Source organism: Engraulis encrasicolus, chromosome 17, assembly GCF_034702125.1.
Source record: "Engraulis encrasicolus isolate BLACKSEA-1 chromosome 17, IST_EnEncr_1.0, whole genome shotgun sequence".
NCBI classification, from domain to species: Eukaryota; Metazoa; Chordata; class Actinopteri; order Clupeiformes; family Engraulidae; genus Engraulis; species Engraulis encrasicolus.
In genome coordinates, this window is record NC_085873.1 from 42,823,848 (window position 1) to 42,849,805 (window position 25,958).

Here is a 25,958-nt window from a genome sequence, read left to right on the forward strand (position 1 = left end):
TGGCGCCCCATGGGGAGCAGTGCGGTGGGACGGTACCATGCTCAGGGTACCTCAGTAATGGAGGAGGATGGGGGAGAGCACTGGTTGATTACTCCCCCCACCAACCTGGCGGGTCGGGAGTCGAACCGGCAACCTCTGGGATGCAAGTCTGACGCCCTAACCGCTCACCCATGACATTACATTACGCACTGGTAGCAACACATTACATTATATTACATTACACTATATTACATTACGCAAAGGTAGCAACACATTATTTTACATTGCATTACATTACATTACGCACTGGTAGCAACACATTACATTATATTACATTACACTATATTACATGACGCAAAGGTAGCAACACATTGCATTTCAATATTACATTACACACAGGTAGCAACACATTACATTAGATCACACAGGTAGCATTACATTACATTACATTACATTACATTGCGCCTTCTCCATTAGCATCGCACAGGTAGCAACACCTTACATTACAAGTAGAAATATGTTACATTATATTACATTACGCATTCTCCATCGGCATCGCACAGGTAGCAACACATTACATTACATTATATTACATTACATTACGCATTCTCCATCGGCATCGCACAGGTAGCAACACATTACATTACATTACATTACATTATATTACATTACGCTTAGATGACGCTTTCTCCATTAGCATCGCACAGGTAGCAATACATTACATTACAGAACATTACAGTGGAAGGTAGACATGCATTACATTACATTATATTACATTGCGCCCTCTCCATCGGCATCGCACAGGTAGCAACACATTACATTACATTACATTACATTATATTACACACACGTAGCATTACATTACATTTCATTACAATATATTACATTACACACGTAGCATTACATTACGACGCGACTTATTACTTTTATTACAGTTTATGGGTTTTCAGTCGGCATTGCGCAAGTAATAACCAACTCCATCATGGGCTGCCACTGATACAGCCGACTGAGGGTTGTTATGGTAACTGTTCAAAATGCATGCACACATACACTACATTATATTTAGCAGATGCTTTTATCCAGAGCGACTTAGTTGTTTAGGTACGAGCTGTTGGTCACAGTCCCTAAAACTAGGGTCGGGCTGGGGTGCATTTCTCGAAGCCATAGTTGCTAACCATGTTAGCTACTTTGTTTGCAATGAAATATCCCATTGGCAATGGCAACTACCAAAGTTGCTAACTGGCTAACAAATGCGTTTTCGAGAAACGCACTGCAGCTCTGCCTGCTCTTGCCTAGTGCCTTCTTCATCAGCGCTGCACAGGTAATAACCAAACCCCATCATTGTCCCCCGCCACTGATGTCAGGGGTTGTCATGGCAGCCGCTCCGAATGTGTGAAAATACACACATCTCAAGAGCTCTTTTCCAAAACGCTGCAGAGACATTTTCCTTTTTATTAAAAAAAAAGATTTTTTAATAGAGTTTTTATTTTGCTCCTCAGTTAATCAGGCAAACCAAAAACTGTTGGGCTTTTACAATTTGCTAGCGTCAATCATTTCCAGTTATCACAATGCTGCTTTTAAAATAAAATAATAAAAACTACTATCACTTACATTTAAGTGGCTGTTGTGACATTTTGGAAACAAACTCTTCATATAGTACACATCGAATGAGATATGCGCATTACATACTTACTGTACATACTGTACACACATATAGGAGATGTGCACACAAACATGTATGCATCCTGCTGTAACCTTGGCAACAAACGGATAGAGGGAGATACGGAGACAGACAGAGAGAGAGATAGAAAGATGCAGACAGAGAGAGAGAGAGAGAGAGAGAGAGATAGAGACAGAGAGAAGAGAGAAAGAGACAACTAGCAGGGGAGGCCCCCCCATGGTGACAGGAGATGGCAGCTGCTTTGATTCATTAGGCACATGGGACATTGCTGGTGGTTGTGATGGAGCCGTTTACCTTGGCCGGCTTCCAGCACGTTGTTTTTGCACACAGGGAGTATGTTTTTTATGGCCGATCGGCCCGCTCTGCCACGAGATGGAAGCCGTTTAACAAATGGCTCGTAAGCAGCCCCCCCAATCTGCCATTTGGATGACGTGCACTACGCTACAAAGGGGCTCAGGCCTAGAACACAGTCACAGGCACAGCCATCTCAAAAGCAAACACACTCGCTGCCACTGCAGAGATTTATAGACTCAAACAAGGGTTATAACAATGCTATTTTGCAATGTATTTTAAGTTCCATGAATGCATCTGTCATACACTACTACTAGAGGCACAGCCAGAACACGGTGGCAAAACATTATAAGAATACTATTTTGCAATGTATTTTATGGTCCGTAAATGCATCCGTCTTGTTCACACAGGGTTTGATCACATCTCATAATCATTTACACAGTGCTTGAATGCAGAGATTACAACTATTAAAACATGGACACGTGACAAAAAAATAATGGCAAAATGGCAAATTTCACTTTGACACAATGATTATTGTCCTTTTAACAACATATTTAACCGCTTAAATTTCTTGTTCACTCAGAAAAAAACAAAAAACTGGATTTCAATCTGGGGTGTACTCCCTTTTGTGGGTACATGATCAAACATTAATGGCTGTATTTTGTTTTTTTCTGAGTGAACAAGAAATTTAAGCGGTTAAATATGTTGTTAAAAGGTCACTAAACATTGTGTCCAAGTGAAATAGTTTGATGCTTTCCTATGAAAAGATACACTCACAAATCCGCCAAAACTGCAGGGGTGTACTCACTTTCGTGATATACTGTAGGTACATGCAAGGTCTTTCATTTTTATCCAGGTTGCTTACGGTTTATGAGAAAAGGCTACTCTAACGTTATATATTTAACGAGCATGCATCCTTTGATATCAAGATGCGGAAAAGTACAGTAGATTGAACCGATCTGTTTTGTGTAGGTGGTTTATCTGGAGGCTCAGGGGGATGGCGGGGATGGCGCAGTGTTCTCCACGCTGGTCAATGGGCCCCATCCTCTCTACATACCCCTGCTCATGCTCCACTAGTCTAATGCAGATTTTGAACTACCACAGGCATTTGAGGCTGAGCCCATGTAGTTCATTTGAGGCTATGTTGAGCACATGTCCTGTTGTTTTGTGTAGGTGGTATACCTGGAGGCTCAGGGGGATGGCGCAGTGTTCTCCACGCTGGTCAACGGGCCCCATCCTCTCTACGTACCCCTGCTCATGCTCACCATAGACTGCCTCCTCTACCTGCTGCTCGCCGTCTACCTCGACCAGGTGCTGCCAGGTAAGGACTGGGGCTGCTTGTAACAATATTGTAGCCTAGTTTTGTGGTTTGCAGAAGTTTTTCTGTCCAACTGTGTTGCATCTACTTCATTAAGAACTGTGGGGATTATTCTGGAAGAAACTGGATGGTCTGATGCTTGGTGTTGGCGGGATTTGTCAAAAGTGTGATGAAGCGGTCTGCACACTGTGTATTAACTCCAAAAATACTTTATTTCATTTAAACATATGGCAACGTTTCGATCCAACAGAGGGATCTTCCTCAGGCTGAGGAAGATCCCTCTGTTGGATGGAAACGTTGCCATATGTTTAAATGAAATAAAGTATTTTTGGAGTTAATACACAGTGTGCAGACCGCTTCATCACACTACCTACTACTTTTTGTCTTGCGCCTGGACAACAACCTGTGGATGTGCGCACCCTACCTCCAAACACAACGGGATTTGTCAAAAGCCACACATTTCCTGCATTCCAATTTTGAATATTTGGAAATAACATTGCACTTTGTGTGAGATGCCCCATGTCTATTTTTTCTCAGTAAGCCCTTATCTGTCATGTATTCACTCAGCTTAAAGTTGTATTTGTGCGTCGGAGATGGCCCATGGGCCGCCGTGTTTTCTTTAATACACATTTCGGCCCTAGACCTTGTGTATTACAGAAAACGGCAGAATGTTTGAGTGTGTGGGAGTTTAAAAAAAAAAATGTTTTAGCTCTGCGGTAGTCTTCAAGAGCGTTGTGTTGCTCTCACAGTTGTTTTGAAGCAATGCCTGATGGCTGTTGACTCTTGTTTTAAAACTGTTCTGATAGGGTCTAAGCTATTTAATGAATTATTAACTAAGTATATTGTAGATATGTTAGAGCAATATCGTCCTAATATATGTCTTAGATCTTCAGAGTCTCCTCTACTGGTTGTGCCTATGGTCAAATCCAAACTGTCCCAACAGTATCTTATTTTAAAAAGAAATTAAAAGCAGCTTTATTTTCATCTGCCTTTGGTTATGGTTAGTTATCTACGATCTATAACACAATATCTATAATACAATATTGTCTCTTTTTTTTCTTCTCTTTCTCTACTCTCTTGCACGTTGAATGACAGTTTTGTTGGAATATGTGCTATATAAATAATATTGATTGATTGATGTTGATGCTGTGAAGGCGAGTTTGGCATGCGGCGCTCCATCATCTACTTCCTGAAGCCGTCCTATTGGTCGCAGCGGAGGAAACGCTACGTGGAGGTCAGCTCGGTCTACGAGACGGAGGTCAATGGGGCGCCTGTCATCGATGAGTCAGTCGAGCCCGTGTCCCCCGAGTTCAGAGGCAAGGAGGCCATCAGGTATGAACTAAGAAGTATTAAATAGTTTAAAGGGGTATGCCACTATTTTGGGTCTTAATACAGTTAAAATCGTTGGCTGGGGTTTATAAAGGTGGTAAAGTGTCTTATTTTTCATGTTAAGCATTGTCTTGCTTTAAGACAAGTTAAAAGAGGGAGTATGTAGCTAAGCTAGTGAAAGTCAATGGATCACTGTAGCATGTAGCATGCTACACGGATCCATTGACTTTCACTAGCTGAGTGACATGCTCCCTCTTTTCTCAACGGCTTACATGAAAAATAAGACACTTTACAACCTTTATAAACCCTGGCCAACGATTTTAACTGTATTAAGCCCCAAAATAGTGGCATACCCCTTTAATAGTGTTATCTTTACATTATGTTACATTACACTTAGCTGACACGTTTTATCCAAAGCGATTAGATGTTAGTCTCACAGTGTTACCTTTCAATTACATTACAGTACAATACTTGGCAGACTCTTTCATGTTAAGCAACTAAACTAAGAAATATTAAATAGTTTAAATGATTTTAGCCTAAGCCAATTTTGGGAAAAGGTGCCCTCTCCCTATTAAAAGCTTAATATCTCAACCTTCATTTTGTACTAGAACGTGTTCATTCAGCTCTAACACATACGCCGTTTTATTTTAAAATGTGGCTATGTCGCTCCAGGACACAATGGGTTAATGGTGTTATCTGTACATTACAGTACAATACTTATTCAGAACCTTTTTCGCCTCACATACCCTCTAAGCATTTTTTGTCATACCCCGAGTACCCCTTCTATATTTCTTCCTCTACCCCAGTTTCACTATGCTCCATACATTTGTTATCATTTTTTCCCGCATACCCCCTGCAGTGTGCTCACGTACTGCTAGTGGTACGCGTACCCCTGGTTGGAAAACACTGCTCTATGGAAACTCATCAGCCAACTTTGGGGTGCATTTCTCGAAACCATAGTTGCTAACTATGTTAGCTACTTTGTTCTTTGCAATGTAATTTCTCATTGGCAACTACCGAAGTTGCTAACTGGCTATCAGCTACGCTTTCAAGAAACGCACTGTATAGCAATTTTAAAATCACTTTACCTTTGTAAGAACACCACATGTCTTAATAACTATTGCAACCATGTGCTACGTAATAGTATTCTATTCCTCCTCCTCTTTTATATATATTCTTTCTTTGTGGAAGCTCTGGGTTTATTCTCTTACTTATCCCCAGTTACTGTTGTCTGATGGGTTTTTTTTGGTGCCACACGGATGTCTATTTATTGTTATTTATTTCACAAGTGCATTTGAACTTAATCAGAGTCTCTGGTGAAGACGCATGTCAAAACGTTGAATGCACTGATAAAATAAATGCTCTGGCTGCACCGGATTGTTAAGTTAGAAGCGCGGAGTGCGTTTTTGTTTTTACCGGTACTCCCCTTGTAGGTCCCTTTGGGCGAAGGCATTATGCTAAATGCAGCGTAATTGTAAATGCACTGTAATGTTTCCTTTGATCAGCGAGACCGAAAGCAGCTGGTCCAGGCAGGTGTTACTGCAGACAAAAAGAGAGAACTAACTGAGAATTATTTATAGCCCCACTCACTACTGCAGAACGGCAACAGGAGTTTCAGATGAAGAGCTTGCTTGCTGACTTGCAGTGTGTGGAGTAATGTTCAACTGCAGCACCTCCTGCCCTCCCTTGCCTGTTGCCTCCAATTCAGGGTTGCCAGATGAGACCTGTGATTTTTTTTTTTAGCCCCAAAAATGCTCAAAACCCGCCAGGAAGCACTAAATCCTGCCCAATTTGAACTAATCTTTATTAATTGCTATTTATGAATTACTATTTAATTTATTAATTACTATTTTTTTGGCAGAAAAACACGCCCCAGTGCCTTTTTTTAACCCCCAGACAGCCATCCTAAGCAGCCCAATTGGGCGGGAAACCGCCCAATCTGGCAACACTGCTCCTATTTGATGCTGATGTGGGTTTATCTTGGCTGCTTAGCAACAGTGCTTTTCCTCCAGTATCCTCTTTTGCCTTCTACAGGCAGAGGGATTGAGTGGTTGTGTGTGGTTGCAGGATGATGTCACTTTCAAAGGTGTCAACTTTGGCCAAGCTTGCTGAAGTGGCTTCTTGACACAGAGACGTGTGCAGCATACACTGGCTCTCTCACTCCCTCACTCCCTCAAGGCACAAATACAGCAAGCACGACTTGAGCGATTCCAGCGATGGAGGTATTGAATCGCTGGCGAGAGAAGAGACTAAAGCGATTTGGGCAACTAGAGGTGATACGAGCTACAGTTTGTACTTCAGCGAATATTATGGAATTGAGCTTTGATGCGGTTCGGCCTCAGCAGCCTCAGCCAATGGGGATGTCGGAATGCTTGCATTCTGCTTTTAACGGGCATACCAAGGAAGGTGGATCTAACAAGACGCGTCATTTTGTTTCTTTTCCGGTATCCACTTTATGTCGGGTGAACGCCCCTTTAGGAGACCTTCGGTTAGGAGACCTTCGGAGTCCTGAGGTTGAGAATAAATCAAGTCCCCTTAGCGCTGTAGATGGCGGTAGCGCACGTCTTGAGCAAACATCTCAAAAAGAGAAGAAGAAGGAGGGGACAGCGCCCCCTTCGGAGACCCAACTTGAGCACACACTTTTGCATTGAGTGGGCGTGTTTTGCTCTTATCCAGTATTTTTGGGCGTACTCTGTCACTTGTATTGCTCTTGCTGCACACTCCGGCGATTCCCTATAGAGCTCGAAAGTCCCGCCCCTTAGTTCCGCGTTTCACGGGACCTAAGCTGACCATCTAACAACATGGTAGCGAGTAAATATCTTCTGATCTCAGTCATGATATGCGCTGGGCTACAAATATGCTGTTTAAGATGATAGATAAAGATTATTCATGCAGAAGTATCAATGTTTTTTTCCGAGACCGTCGGCATGAAAAATGTGAAGAAACACAGCTTTCTAAAAAATGTGGGGGTTCGTACGAAAAATTAAGCAAAAATATCAGAAACAACATATATGGAGCTCGTGGCACAACTCGAAGGGGATCGAAATGCCTTTTTAATGCCGCCATTGGATTACATGCTACGATTTTCGGCTAAAAATGCCGTTGAGGTCCCATGAAATCGGGGGAAGTGACGTCACTTTCGAGCTCTATCGCAGGGGTGCTCAACTAGAAACTGAAAAGGTCCACTCACCAAATTTCGTATGTTTCCAGGGTCCAAAAAAGTCGCTACGGACCGATGCAGAAAATAGCCTCACTCGCTGACCGCACTGGCCTCTTGCTCACTCACTGAGTTGTCATAGTGATGATACTTTTATTTGTCATAAGACTGGCTTCGCAGAAATACACCTATAGATCGCATGGCAGCGAAATGTCATGTATAATTTATACATATTAAATACAGATGGATTTTGTCTTGGTCCGGATGACATTGCGTTTGGGTCCGCATCCGGACCTGGGTCCGCCAGTTGAGCAACCCTGCCCTATCGCTTAATCTCGTTGCTGCCGGTGTATTCGCGTACTCTCCCTCTGGCGGTCTTGCGCTCTCTCTCTCTCTCTCTTTCTTTCTCTCTTTCTTTCTCTCTCTCTCTCTCTCTCTCTCTCTCTCTCTCTGTCACACACACACACACACACACACACACACACCCGTCACACACGTACACATACACACGGCTATCTTTCTCTCTTTCTCAAACACACACGCGCACACACACACACACACACACACACACACACACACACACACACACACACACACACACACACACACACACACACACGCGCACACACACACACACACACACCACACACAGACCTCTAGACAAAGTCCCGGGGGACCTGTATTGCAGACCTACTGAAGTCTAGTGGACTACATAAACATGATCATCTGTGCAACAAAATATCCAACGCAACGCAATGCAACTCCGCAGACTGCAATGACTCGGCTCTTTGCCAAACAAGTCATTTAATATCCATCACCGTGTGTGTGTCTCTGTGTGTGTCTCTGTGTGTGTCTCTGTGTGTGCGTGTGTGAGAGAGTGTCTGTCTCTGTGTGTGTGCATGTGCACGTGTGTGCTTGTGTGCGTGCGTGCGTGCGTGCGTGCGTGTGTTTCTGTTTGCTTGTACAGGATTAATAACATCCGGAAGGTGTACAAGGAGAAAGACAGCATAGTGGAGGCTTTGAGAGGTGAGTTCACCTTGCTTGTAAGTCAATATTGGGCTGAAAGTATTTCTGTGTTTAATCACTGTCTAAAAATAAAATGAATCCTTGATGACTTTTCAGCTTGATCTTAATCTTTCATGCCACACTCTTTGTTTTGCCTGTCACTCTTTTGGTTTGGCCATGTGCCCGCGCATGTAGTCTCTGTGTGTATGTACATGGGTTTTAGTGTGTGTGTGCATATGCGCGCGCGCGCGCGCGTGTAATACTATACAGTATTCATAAGGACGGGTGTTCCTTTCAGTGCAGTCTAAACTGTGTGTGTGTGTGTGTGTCTGCGTGCGTGCGTGCGTGCGTGCGTGCGTGTTATTTTCATTTTCAGGCTTCTCCTTTGACATCTACGAGGGCCAGATCACGGCGTTGCTGGGCCACAGTGGAGCGGGGAAGTCCACCCTCATGAACATCCTGTGTGGCATCTGCCCCCCCACTGAAGGTGAGAAAACGCAAAGGGGAGGGTGTCACTCACTCACATGAGGGATCACATACAGTAGAGCAGGGTTTCCCAAACTGGGGTGCGTGCACCCCTGGGGGTGCGCGACCTGCTACCAGGGGGTGCGCGAGTTGAATAGAGCAATGGCTGAGATGTGGGTTTTTATACAAAAATTAAGGAACATTACGTAGTTTGTAATTGTTTTTTGGTGAATTGCATGCTGGAACGATCCAATTGAAGTGTCTTTTATAACTCCTAGACTTGTTATGCAACAAGTTCCATTAATGATGGCCAAAAAAGCGTCAGGTCTATTGGAAATGAGGATTGCCCAAAATGTGCGGCTGTGCAACATTTGCTTAGGGGGTGCGCGAACCACATTGAAATGTAAAAGGGGGTGCGCAGGGGGGAAAGTTTGGGAACCGCTGCAGTAGAGGATAGGGGTGGGGCTCTCATCAGTGTTGCCAGATGTACGATAATGATCGTATTTGAACCATAACTTTGTCCTCTATACCACTGTTTCCCAACCTTTTTTGTCCTGCGTACCCCCTAAGCCATTTTGTCATGTGATGAGTACCCCCTCGCCCTCACATATGACATATGTGTCCTCTATCCCAATGTGACTACACTCAATATATTTGCTATTATTACATTTTTCCGCGTACCCCCTGAGGTGTGCTCGCGTACCCCTAGTGGTACACGTACCCCTGGTTGGGAAACACTGCTCTATACAGTAGAGGAGAGGGGCAAGGGGCGGGGGTCTCAGTCACTCATGAGGCTCACTCTACTCTACATTACATCTTATACCACGGCAGTCTGAAATCTTCCATTGTGACGCGCTAAATGGGGTGTTGATTAACTGTCTATAGATGCACACCTATAAAGTAGTCCCACTATTAGGTCACTTTTCCGACCGCATAACTCTAGTGTATTAATGCGCCAGGGCTCGCTCATAGGTTATAGGCCTATTAGGGAAAGAAAGTTGCAAAGCATTACGCGCTGAATTGACACACATTGTCACATCGCGCGTCTGGAAACACCAGCCATGGATCACCAAGTAGTGAATCTGGTGCAAATCATAATATAAAGGCCTAATTTAATTCGAAACATTTCTATTTCTCCCTGCTGACCATCACTCTGTCAACTTTCTGCGAGAGAGAGAGGGGGGGGCTGACTTGACAACCAAATGCGATAGAATTAACGACTGGCTCTTGACTCTTGAAATAAGAATTAGGGCATCCGCACATCGGCTCCAACAAAGTGCGGAGCACGGCTCTGTCAAAGTTTGGTTCCATTGTTTTTGATACGACAGCCACTCACTCATGAGGCTTTATTTACTATATATATACTGTACATTGCATTTTAACCAAAGCGACTCGACAATCAAGGACATAATCATAGCCAACATCACTAGCACATACGAAGTGCACAGGAAATGTACAGAACAACAAGTGCAGATGCTAAGTTTTTCAGCTGTTTTTCATTAACACAGAGTTAATTATAGTACACACACACACACACACACACACACACACACACACACACACACACACACACACACACACACACACACACACACACACCAACCACTAATCCACTGACCCAGTTCAAGCAGGGCTCAGTTGGCTGTGGTGGAAACCACCCTGGCCACTTCCTGACCTCTGGTGTTAAACTTGACATTTCAGACCTTAATAAGTGACTGATATCCATTCCATTCCTTTTATTGATTGATTTAAGATGTGCTAAGATGGGAAATTGAAGTCTAGCTTCAATTCGACCACAATCACGTGCGGAAAAGCGGGTGGTTCGCAGGAAAGCACTTTATTCCCGAATGTAACTAGTCCGGTAACGGGCACCTGAACCCGGAGATCTCAACTTAGAACTTCCCCTTCATCCTCCGTCTCCTTTTCCCCCCTCTCCCTCCGCACCAACACAAATTGGATGAAATTTGCCAGCATCTAGGGGTCCCCGGTGGCGAAGATGGAGACCGTATCAACCTCATTTCCCCATCCCTATCGGTTTTTAAAAAAACATCTTAAGACACATTTTTATGCCTTAGCTTCTAACTCTGTATAACTTCCTAGTTTTTTCTTATCTAGAGATTTACTTATTGTTTGCCCTTCTTTTAATTTGTTACATGAGCCCTCTGTAGTTTTAGCGTATTTATTTGCACCTTCATTAGCCTCTTTTTATTTTTTTCTTGTATATATGCATTTTCTATTGGTTATTATATTGTTTTAAGTGCTTCAAAGATTACACTGTATCTATGTTTATTTATTTTTTGTTGTTGTCTTTGTGTGTCTTAAGGGGCCCTCAAGTCCTTTTATCTGCCTGTCCAGCACTTTGGTCAGCTATCTTGTTGTATTTTAAAGTGCTTTATAAATAAACCTTGACTTGACTTTTTGACTTTTTGGGTGTGCACATGTTCTGTGGAGTTTATTTTTATCTATCTGCAGACTCTGCCAGTATCTGGTCGAGGGATGGCGGAAACAATATCAACATTTACTACCTCATGTAATGTGCATCTTCCTAATGTCTGTGGTGTTTATTTCTTCTGTGTGCAGGCACCGCCAGCATCAACGGGTCCCTGGTGGCAGAGGTGGCGGAGGCAGTATCAACCGCCTTTAAATTTCATTTATTATCATTATATTATTATTTCTTCTGTTCGCAGGCACATCTACGGTTCCCCGATGGCGGAGGTGGCCATAGTACATGTTTATTTTATCATTATTATATTATTATTATTATTATTATTATATTATTATTATTGTATCTGTTCGCAGGCACCGCCAGTATCTACGGGTCACCGGTGGCAGAGGTGGCGGAGACGGTATCAACCTCATTTTAATTGTAGGTGTAGACACCGTTCTAGTCGGCCTGAAAACAGTGTCTTTGGTGTTTGTTTCTTCTGTCCGCAGGCACTGCCAGCATCTACGGTTCGCCGGTGGCGGAGGTGGCCATAGTACATGTTTATTTTATCATTATTATATTATTATTATTATTATTATTGTATCTGTTCGCAGGCACCGCCAGTATCTACGGGTCACCGGTGGCAGAGGTGGCGGAGACGGTATCAACCTCCTTTTAATTTAATGTATTATTATTATTGTTATTATGTCTGTTCGTAGGCACCGCCAGCATCTACGGGTCCCCGGTGGCAGAGGTGGCGGAGGGCAGTGAGATGAAGCAGCTGGTGGGCATCTGTCCGCAGTTCAACATCATCTTCGACGTGCTCACCGTGGAGGAACACCTGCGCATCTTTGCCGCCATCAAGGGAATCCTGCCCTCAGACATCGACGCAGCGGTATGCGTGCGTGCGTGTGCGTGCGTGTGTGTGTGTATGTCTCTCTGTGTTTGTGTGTCTGTGTCTGTGTGTTCGCTTTGAAGGCACCTGTGCATGTTGATCTGTGCCCTCAGATATCGACGTACGTGTGTGTGTGTGTGTGTGTGTGTGTGTGTGTGTGTGTGTGTGTGTGCGTGTGTGCGTGTGTGCGTGTGTGCGTGTGTGCGTGTGTGCGTGCGTGCGTGCGTGCGTGCGTGCGTGCGTGCGTGCGTGCGTGCGTGCGTGCGTGCTTTGAAGGCACTTATGTGTATTGATCTGTGTGTGACAGCCTGGTTTGCTCGTCCTTGACACTGGCATTAACAGTCTGTGTCTGAATTGTATTCTGTGTGTCTGGGTGTTGATGTACAACACAGTTTACATGCTCTGTAGGACCCTCTAACAAGAGATGCCACATCTCAGGGGTGTGTCCTGTAGTAAAATGAAATTGAATTTTAATTGTCAAGCATGAAAACTGAGCTTTGTGAGGCAAAATAAACGCTTGACAATCTAATCTGCTGCTGCCATTAGTGTAAAAGAAGTGTATTCCCCACAGGTGTATATTTACATAACATTACATTACACTTTAAGACAAGTTAAAAGAGGGAGTATGTAGCTAAGCTAGTGAAAGTCAATGGATCACTGTAGCATGTAGCATGCTACACGGATGCATTGACTTTCACTAGCTTAGCAATATGCTCCTTCTTTTAACTTGTCTTAAAGTGTAATGTAATGTTATGTAAATAAGACAACGGCTTACATGGAAAAATAAGACACTTTACCACCTTTATAAACCCTGGCCAACGATTTTAACTGTATTAAGCCCCAAAATAGTGGCATACCCCTTTAAAGTACATTTGACTTGACTTGCTGTGCCACTGTCTGTCCCCTGTCCCCTGTCCCCCGCAGGTGTCTAAGGTGCTGAAGGACCTGGACCTGGAGAAGATCATGGACGCCCAGGCCAAGAACCTGAGCGGAGGCCAGAAGAGGAAGCTGTCTGTGGGCATCGCCATCCTGGGAGACCCCAAGGTGACTGGACTGGACTGGCATGGTGCTCTGTACTGTGGCATGGTGCTCCTACACAGTGTTGCCAGATGTGTCAGACCAAATCCCGCCCAAAATGCCCTCAAAAAACGCCCAAAATGCGCTAAATTCCACCCAAATTCAATAAATTACATTGACTTCTATCTGCCCAAAACGGCTGAAAAAGCGCCAAATGGCCAATTTTTCCCGTTTTTACCCGCAGCCGCTTGTCCCAAGTAGCACCCGCCCAATCTGGCAACCCTGCTCCTACAGTATAACGGAGGCCAACTAGCAGGGTGCCGTGGAACATTAGTAAACCTCCCTCCCAAAGCCTCATACCGTAGCGGTAATGGCATGTATTGGGCGGTGGTGGCTCAGGTGGTAGAGGAACTGTTCGGCAAGTCAAAGGTTGCAGGTTCGAGCCCCGTTGTGCCTGACCCCATCGATGTGTACTCGAGCAAGACACTTAACCTAAATTGCTCCTGGTGACAGGATGATACCCTGCGTGACAGCCACTGCCACTGCCACCGGTGTCTGAATGTGAGTGTGAATGGGTGAATGTGAGACATACATGTAAAGCGCGTAGAGTGCTCAAAGTAGTGGAAAGGCGTTATATAAAATGCAGTACATTTACCATTTAACATGTATTGTGCTGGGCCTCCCATACCTGAACCGATGCGTTGACTAGGGCGATGGCCAGGGCCGGAATAACGCAAAGGCTACTAATGGCTGCAGCCTAGGGCCCCCCTCCTGCCAGGGGCCCCCTGATTTGACAAAAGTGGAAAAATTGCAGAATTGTGACAAGTTGCAATGTTGAAAAGCCCATCTATCATGTTGAGCGCAGTTGGTAGACATGATGGTACCCTTAATTCCTAGCTCCTAATTATGACGACACTGTCTATGTACATTTGTCGAGAAATTTGCCTTCCTGGGGGGCCCCACAACAACCTGTAGCCTAGGGGCCCCGGGCCATCTTAATCCGGCCCTGGCGATGGCAGGTTCTCGCCCCGAGTGGCTGACTGCGCAGGAACACCGTTCTGGCCCGTGTACATCAGGCGCTACCAACGCGACCCAGGTAGCTGGGGTGGTTGAAGAAGTTTCGCCATGAATTCATTTTATTCGCTCTGGACGCTGCACTGACATGTTTGATTCAGCTAATCACATAACGGCTCTGTCTTGACAGCCTGGGACATTCCTCGATATGAACGTTCCAATTGGTTTTCGCCGAACCGCGTCATAGCGTATTCGCTTAAGATTAGCTTGAGTTTAATCGCCAACATTCGCCCTGGTCACTCAAGAAGCTTCGCTCCTGGTGAATTCGCTCTGGTAGCTTTATTCGCCTTCCCTCCATAGAGAAACAATGACTTCTGCCTCGCAGGTAGCCTAGTTCGCCTTCGATGTACACAGGGCTTTACACTCCTGCATGGTGCTCTTGTACTAGTTTGAAACATTTTGTATTTTGAAGCTTAGGAAATTTGTTTAAAAAATTAAAGTATGTATGAATGTCTCTGTTTCCGAGAGAAGTGAGTGTTTTTTGGGGGAAGGGAGTTAAAACTGGGTCACATTCATCCGAAATGAATATTCAACTGTACCTTGCAACGGCTGTGTTCAGATACATTTTTCAAGTAATAATTTCATGGTGTGTGTGTGTGTATGTGTGTGTGTGCATGCGTGCGTGTGCGTGTGTTGAGAGAAAAAGGTGAAATAAAATATCATGGTTTGATCTAAAAATCTGTGCGTGTGTGTTAGATTCTGCTCCTGGACGAGCCGACTGCTGGCATGGATCCGTGCTCGCGGCACCAAGTCTGGTCTCTGCTGAAGAGCAGGAGAGCTGGCCGAGTCACCGTCCTCAGCACCCACTACATGGATGAAGCAGACATACTCGCCGGTAAACAATACACACACACACACACATACTTGCCGGTACACTGGATATATTGACATACAGACACACAGCAATGTTCGTCGATATTCGACGGTACACCTTCATTGTTTGTCTTCTAGTTTGTCTCTATTTTCTATCTAATTTTATCACAGGGAGTTCAAAAGTGTTTTAGGAAATAAGAGGACATTCAAAAATTCAGTTTGCATTATTGTCAGTCTGTATTAAATGTTAGCTCTTTAAAAAAAAAAAACCAACAACAAAAAAAAACCCATCGGTATCGGTTAATATCGGTTATCGGCCAAAACCGCAATATCAATATTGGATATCGATATCGGACGAAATTTTTCACATCGTGCATCCCTACCACTAAGTGTCTTAAGTAACATATTTGATGAAGAAGACATACTTGCTGGTCGGCCTTCTTTTCCTCCTTCTTTCCCTTCCCTCCTTCTTTCCCTCTGCTCTCCTCTCTTATCCCTCTCCTCTCTCCTCCCTCTCCTCTCTCATCCCTCTCCTCTCTTATCCCTCTCCTCTCTCCATCTGTTCCTCTCCCTCAGCCAGGGCTCTTGACCAGCTCCCCGTTCTCCTCTCCTTCTCTCTTATAAGCCAACTTTGGCTCTGTGATGTTAGTCCCACTTGCCAAACATACAATCACTATCAACCAAAACGGCTAGTAAGCTTTTTTTTTTCCTACCAGCCATACTGAGTATTTGGCCAATTGATTGGTGTTAATTTAGAGCCCTGGTTGTATGTAGCATCTGGTCATCTTGTACGTATGCAAAGGTCCCATCTTTAAAGGTTTTGAATTATTTAGAATGTATTGATGTTAAGAAGCGTATTTAGTCTCTTAATTTATACAGTTGTATTTATTTTTTTAAATGTGATGTTTTTTCTATCTGAATTGGCCATGATATAGCCATAGCTGCTGAAATGGCAATAAATGTAAACAATCAATCAATCAATCAATCAATCATGTACGTATGCAATCTGTATGTAACAGTGTGAGTAAAAGGAATGAAGTGGCATGCGGTGACCTTGTCCACCCCTGTGTCTAACTAGTTGGCCTTATCCGATGCCGAGAACATTAGAATATTCTGGTTTCCTGAAATCAGGAAAGATCAGTGAGAGTATATAGAATGGAGGCCAACATTCTATTCCAATATTGGTGCTCTTGTACTAGTTTGAAACATTTTGTATTTTGAAGCTTAGGAAATTTGTTTAAAAAAATGCAGAAAGTTCAGCGTGTATGTATTTTGTCTCTGTTTCCGAGTGAAGTGAGTGTTTTTTTGGGATAAAACTGGAAATCAGGAAAGACCATTGAGCGTATATATAGAATGGAGGCCAACACTCTATTCCATTATTGAAGCCAGAAGTGGAGCCAGGCTGGACCCAGAAAGACCAGAAAATGGCCAATTCCCATTCATTTCTATGGGAGACTTGAAACCATGTATTTCATTTTAAATGCCACTCCTCTGTCAATGGGAAGAGACAGATGAATCTGTACTCGCACAGCTGGTGCACAGATGGTATTGACGTTAAAGTCTTTACATTCATGGTGATCTGTTGCTGCTGTTTGTGATCCAAGTAGTGTACTGTGGCGTCCACTAATAATAATATTTCTCTGTGTGCTGCAACGTGCCATCTGTTCCTTGCTGATAGGTGCAAACTCATGGTGTCTCCTCTTGCTTTGTTATCTCTCTCTCTCTCTCTCTCTCTCTCTCTGTCTTTATCCTCTCTCTCTCTCTCTGTCTCTCTCTCTGTCTGTCTCTCTCTCTCTCTCTCGCTCGCTCTCTTGCTCTTTCGCTCTTTCGCTCTCTCTCTCTCTCTCTCTCTCTCTGTCTCTCTCTCTGTCTGTCTCTCTCTCTCTCTCTCTCTATCCCCCTATCTCCTCCTCCCCCATGTAGATCGTAAGGCGGTGATATCACAGGGCCAGCTGAAGTGTGTGAGCTCCTCCCTGTACCTCAAGACCAAGTGTGGGGTCGGATACCACCTCAGGTAAGAACGCTGTTTAAACACACACACACTCACACACACACACACACACACACACACACACACACACACACACACACACACGCTGAGAATCCTAACCCCCTGTGTTAACTCCCTCTGTCGCCTCAGGCAAGAGCGTTGAATACACACACACACGCGTGCGCACGCACGCACGCACACACACACACACACATGCACACAGACACACACACATCCTCACCTTAATATCTTTGTTAAGCCCTCCCTCTGACTTCCATTCATAGTAACCCTAACAATAGCTAAAGAATGCTAAGTTGTGCCCAAACAAAATAATTCCTCACCTTAACCTGCCAGTAAGGAAAGGTTTTACACTTTTACCAGTAACAACAAAACTACCCCAGCAAAAGGGGTCAAAACATGTGGGGTCCAGGATTTGGGTCCCACATGGAGCAAGGGCCCCAGCATGTGGGTCTGCTCCAATAGCAGTGGCCTCACAAAGTAGGATTGGCACGCACGCACGCACGCACGCACGCACGCACGCACGCACGCACGCACGCACGCACGCACGCACGCACACACACACACACACAGATTCCCCTCTCCCCCCCTGCGTTAACTAAGGTAATGGTAGCAAGCAGGGTGGCTCATCCTCTCTTATGTCCTGGGGCTACACTACACAGGGCTGGACTGGCCACATGGCATAGCGGGCAGTGCCTGGTGGGCATCTTTGTGGTGCCCTATTTTCAGAAATGTGATTTTTGATTATTTATTTTTATTTATTTTTATTTTTTTTACATTTCTGAATTCCTTTTTTCAGAAATGTTAGAAGAAGAAAAAAACACATTTCTGAAAATAGGGCCCCATAAGGGTGCGGGCCCAAAGGTGAGTCAGTTCTGCGCCGCTAATTGAGGTGTCACTTTGAGCCAAAAGTGCCTGGGCCCTATTCCTCCCCCAGTCCAGGCCTGACACTCCACCACTCTTTACTTCCCCTGACTCAGCTATACACAGCATACACCAATTATACTCTGCCAACTCAGCAAGACACTACTGCAGCACACAGACTCTCATTTAAGAAAGTTTGGATAGTTTTTCATATAATAACTATTCGGATAGTCCGACCCCCCCCCTTGAAGATGGTGCGTGATTTTGAAGATGATCCATGGGCTTTTTTGTTTGTTTGTTTGTTTTTTGTGTCTGTTTTTTCTTCTTTTTTTTCGTCACTGACTAGCCTTGTATGCACACAGCACTTTCAGCAGTTAAAAGCCCCCAATGGAACACTGCATCATCCATAGGAACACTAGACAACCTGTCGGCCCAGCCAAATAATGGCGGAAACTGACACTTTTTAAGCTTTTTAAAAGATATCATTATTTCTCATACTGTTTTTATTATGTCTCGCAAACTTCTCATAGTAAGTTTTTTTTCTATGCTGGTTGCCTTGATCCTGTTATTGTGAAACACTTTGCTATGTGTTTTGTCTGTGAAAGGCGCTGCCGGAATACATTTTAATGACTTACTTGATGGTTTTGGCAGGATGTCTGTGACTGAGGGTTGCGAAGTGGACGGCATCACGACACTGGTGAAGCAGCATGTCCCCAAGGCCCAGTTGTCACGGCAACAGGAGGCCGAGCTGACCTTCACCCTGCCCTTCGAGAGCATGGACACCTTTCCAGGTGAGAAGACGCTCCTCACATGAGTGAATGAATGAACGAATGAAGCGAAGGACTGCCAATGGTGAATAAACCAAACAAATCTGGAGAGTGCTGTCCTTCGCCCCTTTCATTCATCTCAGGGCTGATAGTATTCAGGCTCCATGCCTGATTTCAGGCTTGACAGAGTTTGCAAAAATAAAAACATTGATAATAATTAGCCATTAGGTTATTCTTATCTCAGAAAGTGTTACAGATTCAGGGTTTTCTTCTACTATCAGGCTTGAATAATGGTCATACACAGGCTATTAAATGTTTGAATAATGTGTCAAAATAGGCCTACGTTACGTCACTATGCAGTATCTTGTCGTCGTCGTTAGTGAAAAAAAAATCCTGATCCTGAACTTTTTCCCCTGCTCTATCACCCCTGCATCTATGTTTTATGTAGGATTCAGCACCCGGTTAAGAACTGTGTTTATCATTAGGCGATAGTGTGAACGAGTCTCCTCCATTTTACAACTTCCTCACATGAACACACAGGGCTCTGAGCCCTTTTTTTCTACTCAGTCCTATCCTCAGCAACAGATTAGCCCTAAAGTCCAGAACTCTGCTGCCAGGATCATAACAGGCACTAGACCCTGGCAGCACATCACCCCCATACTCAAGCAGCTTCACTGGCTCCCCATCAAGTCACGCATGACCTACAAAGTCCTGCTCCTAACCTTCAAGTCCCTCCATGGTCTGGCACCCCACTACCTCACAGACCTCCTTCACCCCTATGACCCCTCAAGATCCCTGCGGTCCTCTTCCAAGGGCCAGTTGATCGTCCCTCGTACCAGGCTCAAGGCCACCAGTGACGGAGCCTTCCATGTTGCTGCTCCTACTCTTTGGAACAATCTGCCTGACCACATCCGGAATGCCCCTTCACTGGCCATGTTTAAGCACCACCTTAAGACGCATCTCTTCCTGGAGGCTTATGGCTGCTAGTTCCACAAGCACTTTCACTTACATGCATTCACACACACGCTCACACACTGACGCGCACACACACACTCACACTTTCCTACACGACACTCTGTGAAGCGACCTTGGGTGTTTTGAAAGGCGCTATATAAAACGAAATTATTATTATTATTAAGTCATATGTAGTACGAAAGTATTATTATTATTAAGTCATATGTAGTACGAAAGTATTATTATTATTATTAAGTCATATGTAGCCCCTTCATTCATTGATCCCATCATACCAATTATACTTAGTACAACATAATGCCACATTAATATATTATTTACATAATTGTATGATCACCATTTAGTCTGTTGAAGTTTGGGAAACATACCCTCAACTGGAAAATGATTATTTTGGGGGCAAAAAACAGCCAGTATAACCAATGTCAATGTCCCTTGCAGGTCTGTTTGCGGAGTTGGACTGTCGGCCTGATCTAGGCATCACCAACTATGGCGTGTCCATGACGACTCTGGAGGACGTGTTTTTACGTCTGGAGGCAGAGGCTGAGGTCGACCAAGCAGGTGGGACATCTAAGGTCTTGTGAAAAATGAAAATAAAGTCCGCACACCAAGCTCCCGTTTCTCTAATTTAAATGTGACGTTTCGGGCAGCGTGCCCTGAACTTTGCCAGTCCTGCACCCAAACTTTTTTGAGACGGATGTACATGTTTTTTTCTTTGTTAAACTTCAATCAAAGAGCATCTGGGCCAAGATGTCTCAGCCAAAAGTGTTTTTATTTACAAAACAATCTGGGATGGAACATTATCTCAAGTCTCTGATTTGTTTCTTAAGTTGTTATGTACGTACGTATGTGCCAGAAATTTGCTGCCCCAGGCAAATTGATAGTACACCGAAAGCTATAAAAAGCACATCAACTGGAGGTGTTTCCATAGAGTAGACAGATGTCCACCTAGCAATGCAAGAAATCAAGAGCAGAACCTAAACAACCAGAAATTTACACACTAATTCAGTCTACAGAACACGGCACAACTGAAAATGATATAGGACGGTTAAAGTTGATTAATCGATGAATTTGTTTGCATCCCTAGACTACAGTGTGTTCAACCAGGCGGAGCAGGGGGAGGGCGAGGACGCCGCGGACCAGGCCGCCACCACCATGGACGAGACGGACCAGAAGCTGCTGACCTTCTCCGACGGCCGGCAGGACGTGGTGACGGGCCACGCGCTCTGGAGGCAGCAGTTCAGCACCGTGGCCTGGCTACACACACTGAACCTGCAGCGCGAACGCAAGCCCATCATCTACACGTGAGTGGAACACACGCACACACACACGCACGCACACACACACACACACGCACACACACACACACACACACACACACACACACACACACACACACACACACACACACACACACACACACACACACACACACACACACACACACGCCTGGCTACACACGCTCAACCTGCAGCGCGAACGCAAGCCCATCATCTACACGTGAGTGGAACACACACACACACATGCAAGCACACACGCACACACACACACACACACACACACACACACACACACACACACACACACACAGACACACACATGCCTGGCTACACACACTCAACCTGCAGCGCGAACGCAAGCCCATCATCTACACGTGAGTGGAACACACACACACACACACACACACACACACACACACACACACACACACTCAACCTGCAGCGCGAACGCAAGCCCATCATCTACACGTGAGTGGAACACACACACACACACACACACGCACACATGCACACGCACGCCTGGCTACACACGCTCAACCTGCAGCGCCAACGCAAGCCCATCATATACACGTGAGCGGAACACACACACACATACACACATACACACATACACACATACACACATACACACATACACACACACACACACACACACACACACACACACACACACACACACACACACACACACACACACACGTGCGCGCGCACACAGAACACGTTTATATACCGAATAATATAATACACGTTTATAGACCGAATTCAAACCGAATATATACAGTATATACACGCACGTCATATCAAAATCCCATGTTTAAAGGCCCAATACATGAATTGCTTGTCATTCTGAAGTTATGAAGAGGAAATTGTCTGTTTGTACTTTTCTTTGTAGAAATGAATTGGTTCAGCAATTCACTATGATTCTCGCATGGACATTAGGTGTCATTAGGCGATAAAGAGTGCCTCTGTGGCAACATTAGCAGACTTGGATTAAAGGTCGGTAAGGCTCACCGTGTCACTGTGTACGGTATGGTTGTACGGTATAGTATATATTTTTTATTCAAGCGGTAATTATTACCCTGCACTATTATTCAGCACGTTACTGCGGTTTCACTATATACCGGTTATCATGACACCCCTAACCCTTGATTTACAAATGCACAAAGAGTCTCGCAATCAGTCACACACACAGAAACACCCACACTCGGACAAACGCACACACCTGCCCACGCACACACATGGTGTTTTGGCTTAAGGAGCCCTTCCCCTGGGGAGAGAGGAAGCTGATCATGTACACATGAGTGGAGACACACACACACACACACACACACACAGAGACACACAGACACACACACACACACACACACACACACACACACACACACACACACACACACACACACACACACACACACACACACACACACACACACACACAGAAGCATGCATGGTGGCCTAACTTGTAGCAAAAGTGGAATCTCTCTCTATCTCTCTCGCTCTTTCTCTAGCCTGTTGGCCAGCTACACTGCAGACAGAAAAGCCTGCCAATAAGCGTACTCACACACACACACGCACACACACACACACACACACGCACGCACACACGCACACACGCGCACACACACACACACACACACACACACACACAGACAAATACACACACACACACACACATACACACACAGACACGGGTCAATGGGTTCAGTATGTGTTAGGAATTTGAAGCATTAATTATCATTGCTGTTCACACATTGTTGCATCTTCTCTCCTCGTCCTATCTTTCACAGATTCCTTATACCAGCCCATCCCACCACTTGGTTTATCGAAATGTTTTTTGTCTTTAAATGGGCTAACTTCATAGCTTTTCTTTCTTTTTTGGGGGGGGGCATTTTTGGCCTTTATTACGATAGTGCAGGGAAGAGTTGTACAGGAAGTGAATGGATAGAGAGTAGAGCAGTGATTCTCAAAGTGTGGTCCGGGGACCACTAATGGTCCACCACAGAGCTCAGTGGACAGTGGTCTGCGAGGGGATTTCTGCTTTTCCAAGACAAGTTAGCAGTAGGCTATATTTGTCACATTATTACAAAGCTAAAGATAGCTGAAATCTCATTTTCACCACAATTAGACAGGCTTGTAGTTGTGAATAAAAAGTAAGTGATCTGCATCAAAATTAGCAGTCAAATTAGCACCCGTCAACTATCAATTAAGTTGATAGGTGGTCCCTGAACATTTGTGGAGGGACAAAGTGGTCCTCGAGCTGAAAAAGTTTGAGAAGCACTGGAGTAGAGCATGACACGGGAGTGGATTTTCACTCCCGTCCCATTCCGGTCCCAGAAAAAAAATCCCATCCCGTCCCATCCCGGACTGGAGTAAAAGAAACAAATCCCATCCCGTCCACTGCTGAAAAGAATGTCTCCCAATCCTGCCCACTCCCACTCAAAATCAACCCCAATCCCGTTTCCTCTTAAAAAATGACTCTTTTTTGTTTGCTTTTTTAAAGAAAAAATAAGCAGCATTCCCGCTCACTTTCATTTTTATTCCCACTCCTGCCCATTCCCGTTCATCTTTAAAATTTTTAATCCCATCCCGCGGGAATCCCGCAGGACCCGTGGGACCCACGGGAATTCCTGAAAAATGTCATCCTCTAATAGAGAGAGACGGCAGCAATGACCCGGGCCAGAATCGAACTGGGGTCAGCCGCGTAGCAGACGAGTGCCCTACTGCTATGCTGCTTCATAGCTTTTCTATGGGGGAGACTCTGTCAGAGCTGAGTTCTATGTTTTCCACTGTGAACACATTCAAAAGGTCACAGATTATTCAGATATTACCAGATTGTCATGTGTAAGGCATCATTGTAAAGCTTAGAATCTGCACACTCACAAGTTATGATAAACTCGATATGCTCCCTGGTTTTCTTCTTTTTTGGTCACAAATAAAAACAAAAGACATGGATTGAAAGACTCAATAAAAATACAAACTCATGGATTTAAAAAGATCATATGGTTAAATATTTGTTGATGTTATTTGGTCAGTCTATTTGGTAAGTCTGTCTTAACCATATAGTCTATCATTAACTCCATCCAAACCCTCTCCTCTCCGTTGTTTCCTCTTCATGATTTCATACTTAACTATACAGTTAAGAAGTATAACTATAGGAATATAAATTCGGAATATGATATACATCCTTAGTGATTTACTTGGTTATTCCCAGTCACTCTCACCCATACGGTCTTCTAACACCAACACCCTCTCTTCCCTCGCTTCACTCTTTGCAGGTTCACCCTGTTCCTGGTGTTTTTGGCGGCGGTGCTCTTCCTGTCCGTTGCCACGGGCAACATCCAGATCCACTCCCCCGACCGCCAGTTCCTGCCCATCTACCTGCTGAAGCGCCACCAGTCCCCTCACAAGTACACCACGCCCCTGCTGGTGCAGAACTCCTCAGGTCAGTCCAGGCCTTCCAGACAGACAAGACAAGAAGTTCTGCTTTTTCCGTAACATCAAGGGTTCCATTTAATTGTGTTTAAGTGGAGCGTTGTTTTAATTCCAAATTTGATTTGGACATAGTAGTGTTTAGTCCCCTCACAAGTACAATACCCCACTGCTGGTGCAGAACTCCTCAGGTCAGTCCCGGCCTTCCGGACAGACCGGTCAAGAAGTCCAGGGGCCTCATTTATCATCAGTTCGTAGAATGTCTTCTAAATTGTGTCTTACGAGTGAAATTTAGAATGTTCGCAAGTACAGAAAAATCGGGATTTATCAAACGTGCGTTGGCTGCTCCTACGCACAAGTCTGCATGATAAATCCCACACCTTCCAAATCACTGTGCACGCGCGCATTCGGGGTAATTAGCATCCCGAAACGCCTCCAAGTAACCATATATGGTATTAAAATATATTCAAATGCCATGTTAATTCGAAGGCGCCACCCTGTTCGGACACACATGCACACACGCGGACACACGCGCCAGTCGAAGCGCTGGCGGGAAGTGTGGAGATAGAACCATTTCTGTGGCAGAAGTGGAGGTGCTCTCGACAGGAGGAGGACCATGTTTAAAGTAAAAGAAGGAGACACACATGAACGAAAACACTGTAAAATAGCACACTGTCATACTCCATTGTCATTCAAAGCAAACTGTAGCTTGCACGGTCAATATTATTTGCAATTTCGTGTTTCTTCCACTCACACACATGGTCTGAGGTGTGCGTAGATTTAGGCACATTTCTACGTTCAAGTACATGTTCATAAATCCCACACTTTGCTCAGGAATGATCGCACGCACGCTTTACGCACAGATCTGTGCCTAAGAACGCTTGATAAATGAGGCCCCAGGTTTTTCTGTAACATTCCATCCAAAAGTGTTTAAGTGTTGGCCCAGCCGGCCACTGGACTGCTACACCGCGACCCGGGGTAGATTATACAGCCCAGGTCATTTGCCGAACCTTCCCCGTCTCTTTCTCTCTCCCCACTCATTTCTTGTCCCCCTCTCGCTATCCTGTCTTAATAAAGGCAGAACAATCATAAAAAAATATATTTTTTTTTAAAGAAAGTGTTTCAGAGGAAAGTTTTAATTCCAAATTTGATTTCGACATGGCAATGTTTAATCCCCTCAGAAGTGCACCAC

At 44.6% G+C, this 25,958-nt stretch overlaps 1 protein-coding gene across 1 annotated transcript in view; it reads left to right on the forward strand.

Moving 5' to 3' along the window:
* Positions 1–25,958, forward strand: part of abca5 (ATP-binding cassette, sub-family A (ABC1), member 5) — an 84,504-nt gene that overhangs the window by 25,382 nt on the left and 33,164 nt on the right. Inside the window, exons 9-20 of the mRNA XM_063220784.1 lie at positions 3,125–3,272; positions 4,424–4,601; positions 8,723–8,781; positions 9,137–9,247; positions 12,370–12,545; positions 13,470–13,589; positions 15,333–15,471; positions 17,373–17,463; positions 18,973–19,112; positions 20,499–20,618; positions 21,145–21,361; positions 24,613–24,779. Of these exons, the coding sequence (XP_063076854.1) occupies positions 3,125–3,272; positions 4,424–4,601; positions 8,723–8,781; positions 9,137–9,247; positions 12,370–12,545; positions 13,470–13,589; positions 15,333–15,471; positions 17,373–17,463; positions 18,973–19,112; positions 20,499–20,618; positions 21,145–21,361; positions 24,613–24,779 (1,666 nt within the window). The remainder of the gene's footprint in view (positions 1–3,124; positions 3,273–4,423; positions 4,602–8,722; positions 8,782–9,136; positions 9,248–12,369; positions 12,546–13,469; positions 13,590–15,332; positions 15,472–17,372; positions 17,464–18,972; positions 19,113–20,498; positions 20,619–21,144; positions 21,362–24,612; positions 24,780–25,958) is intronic.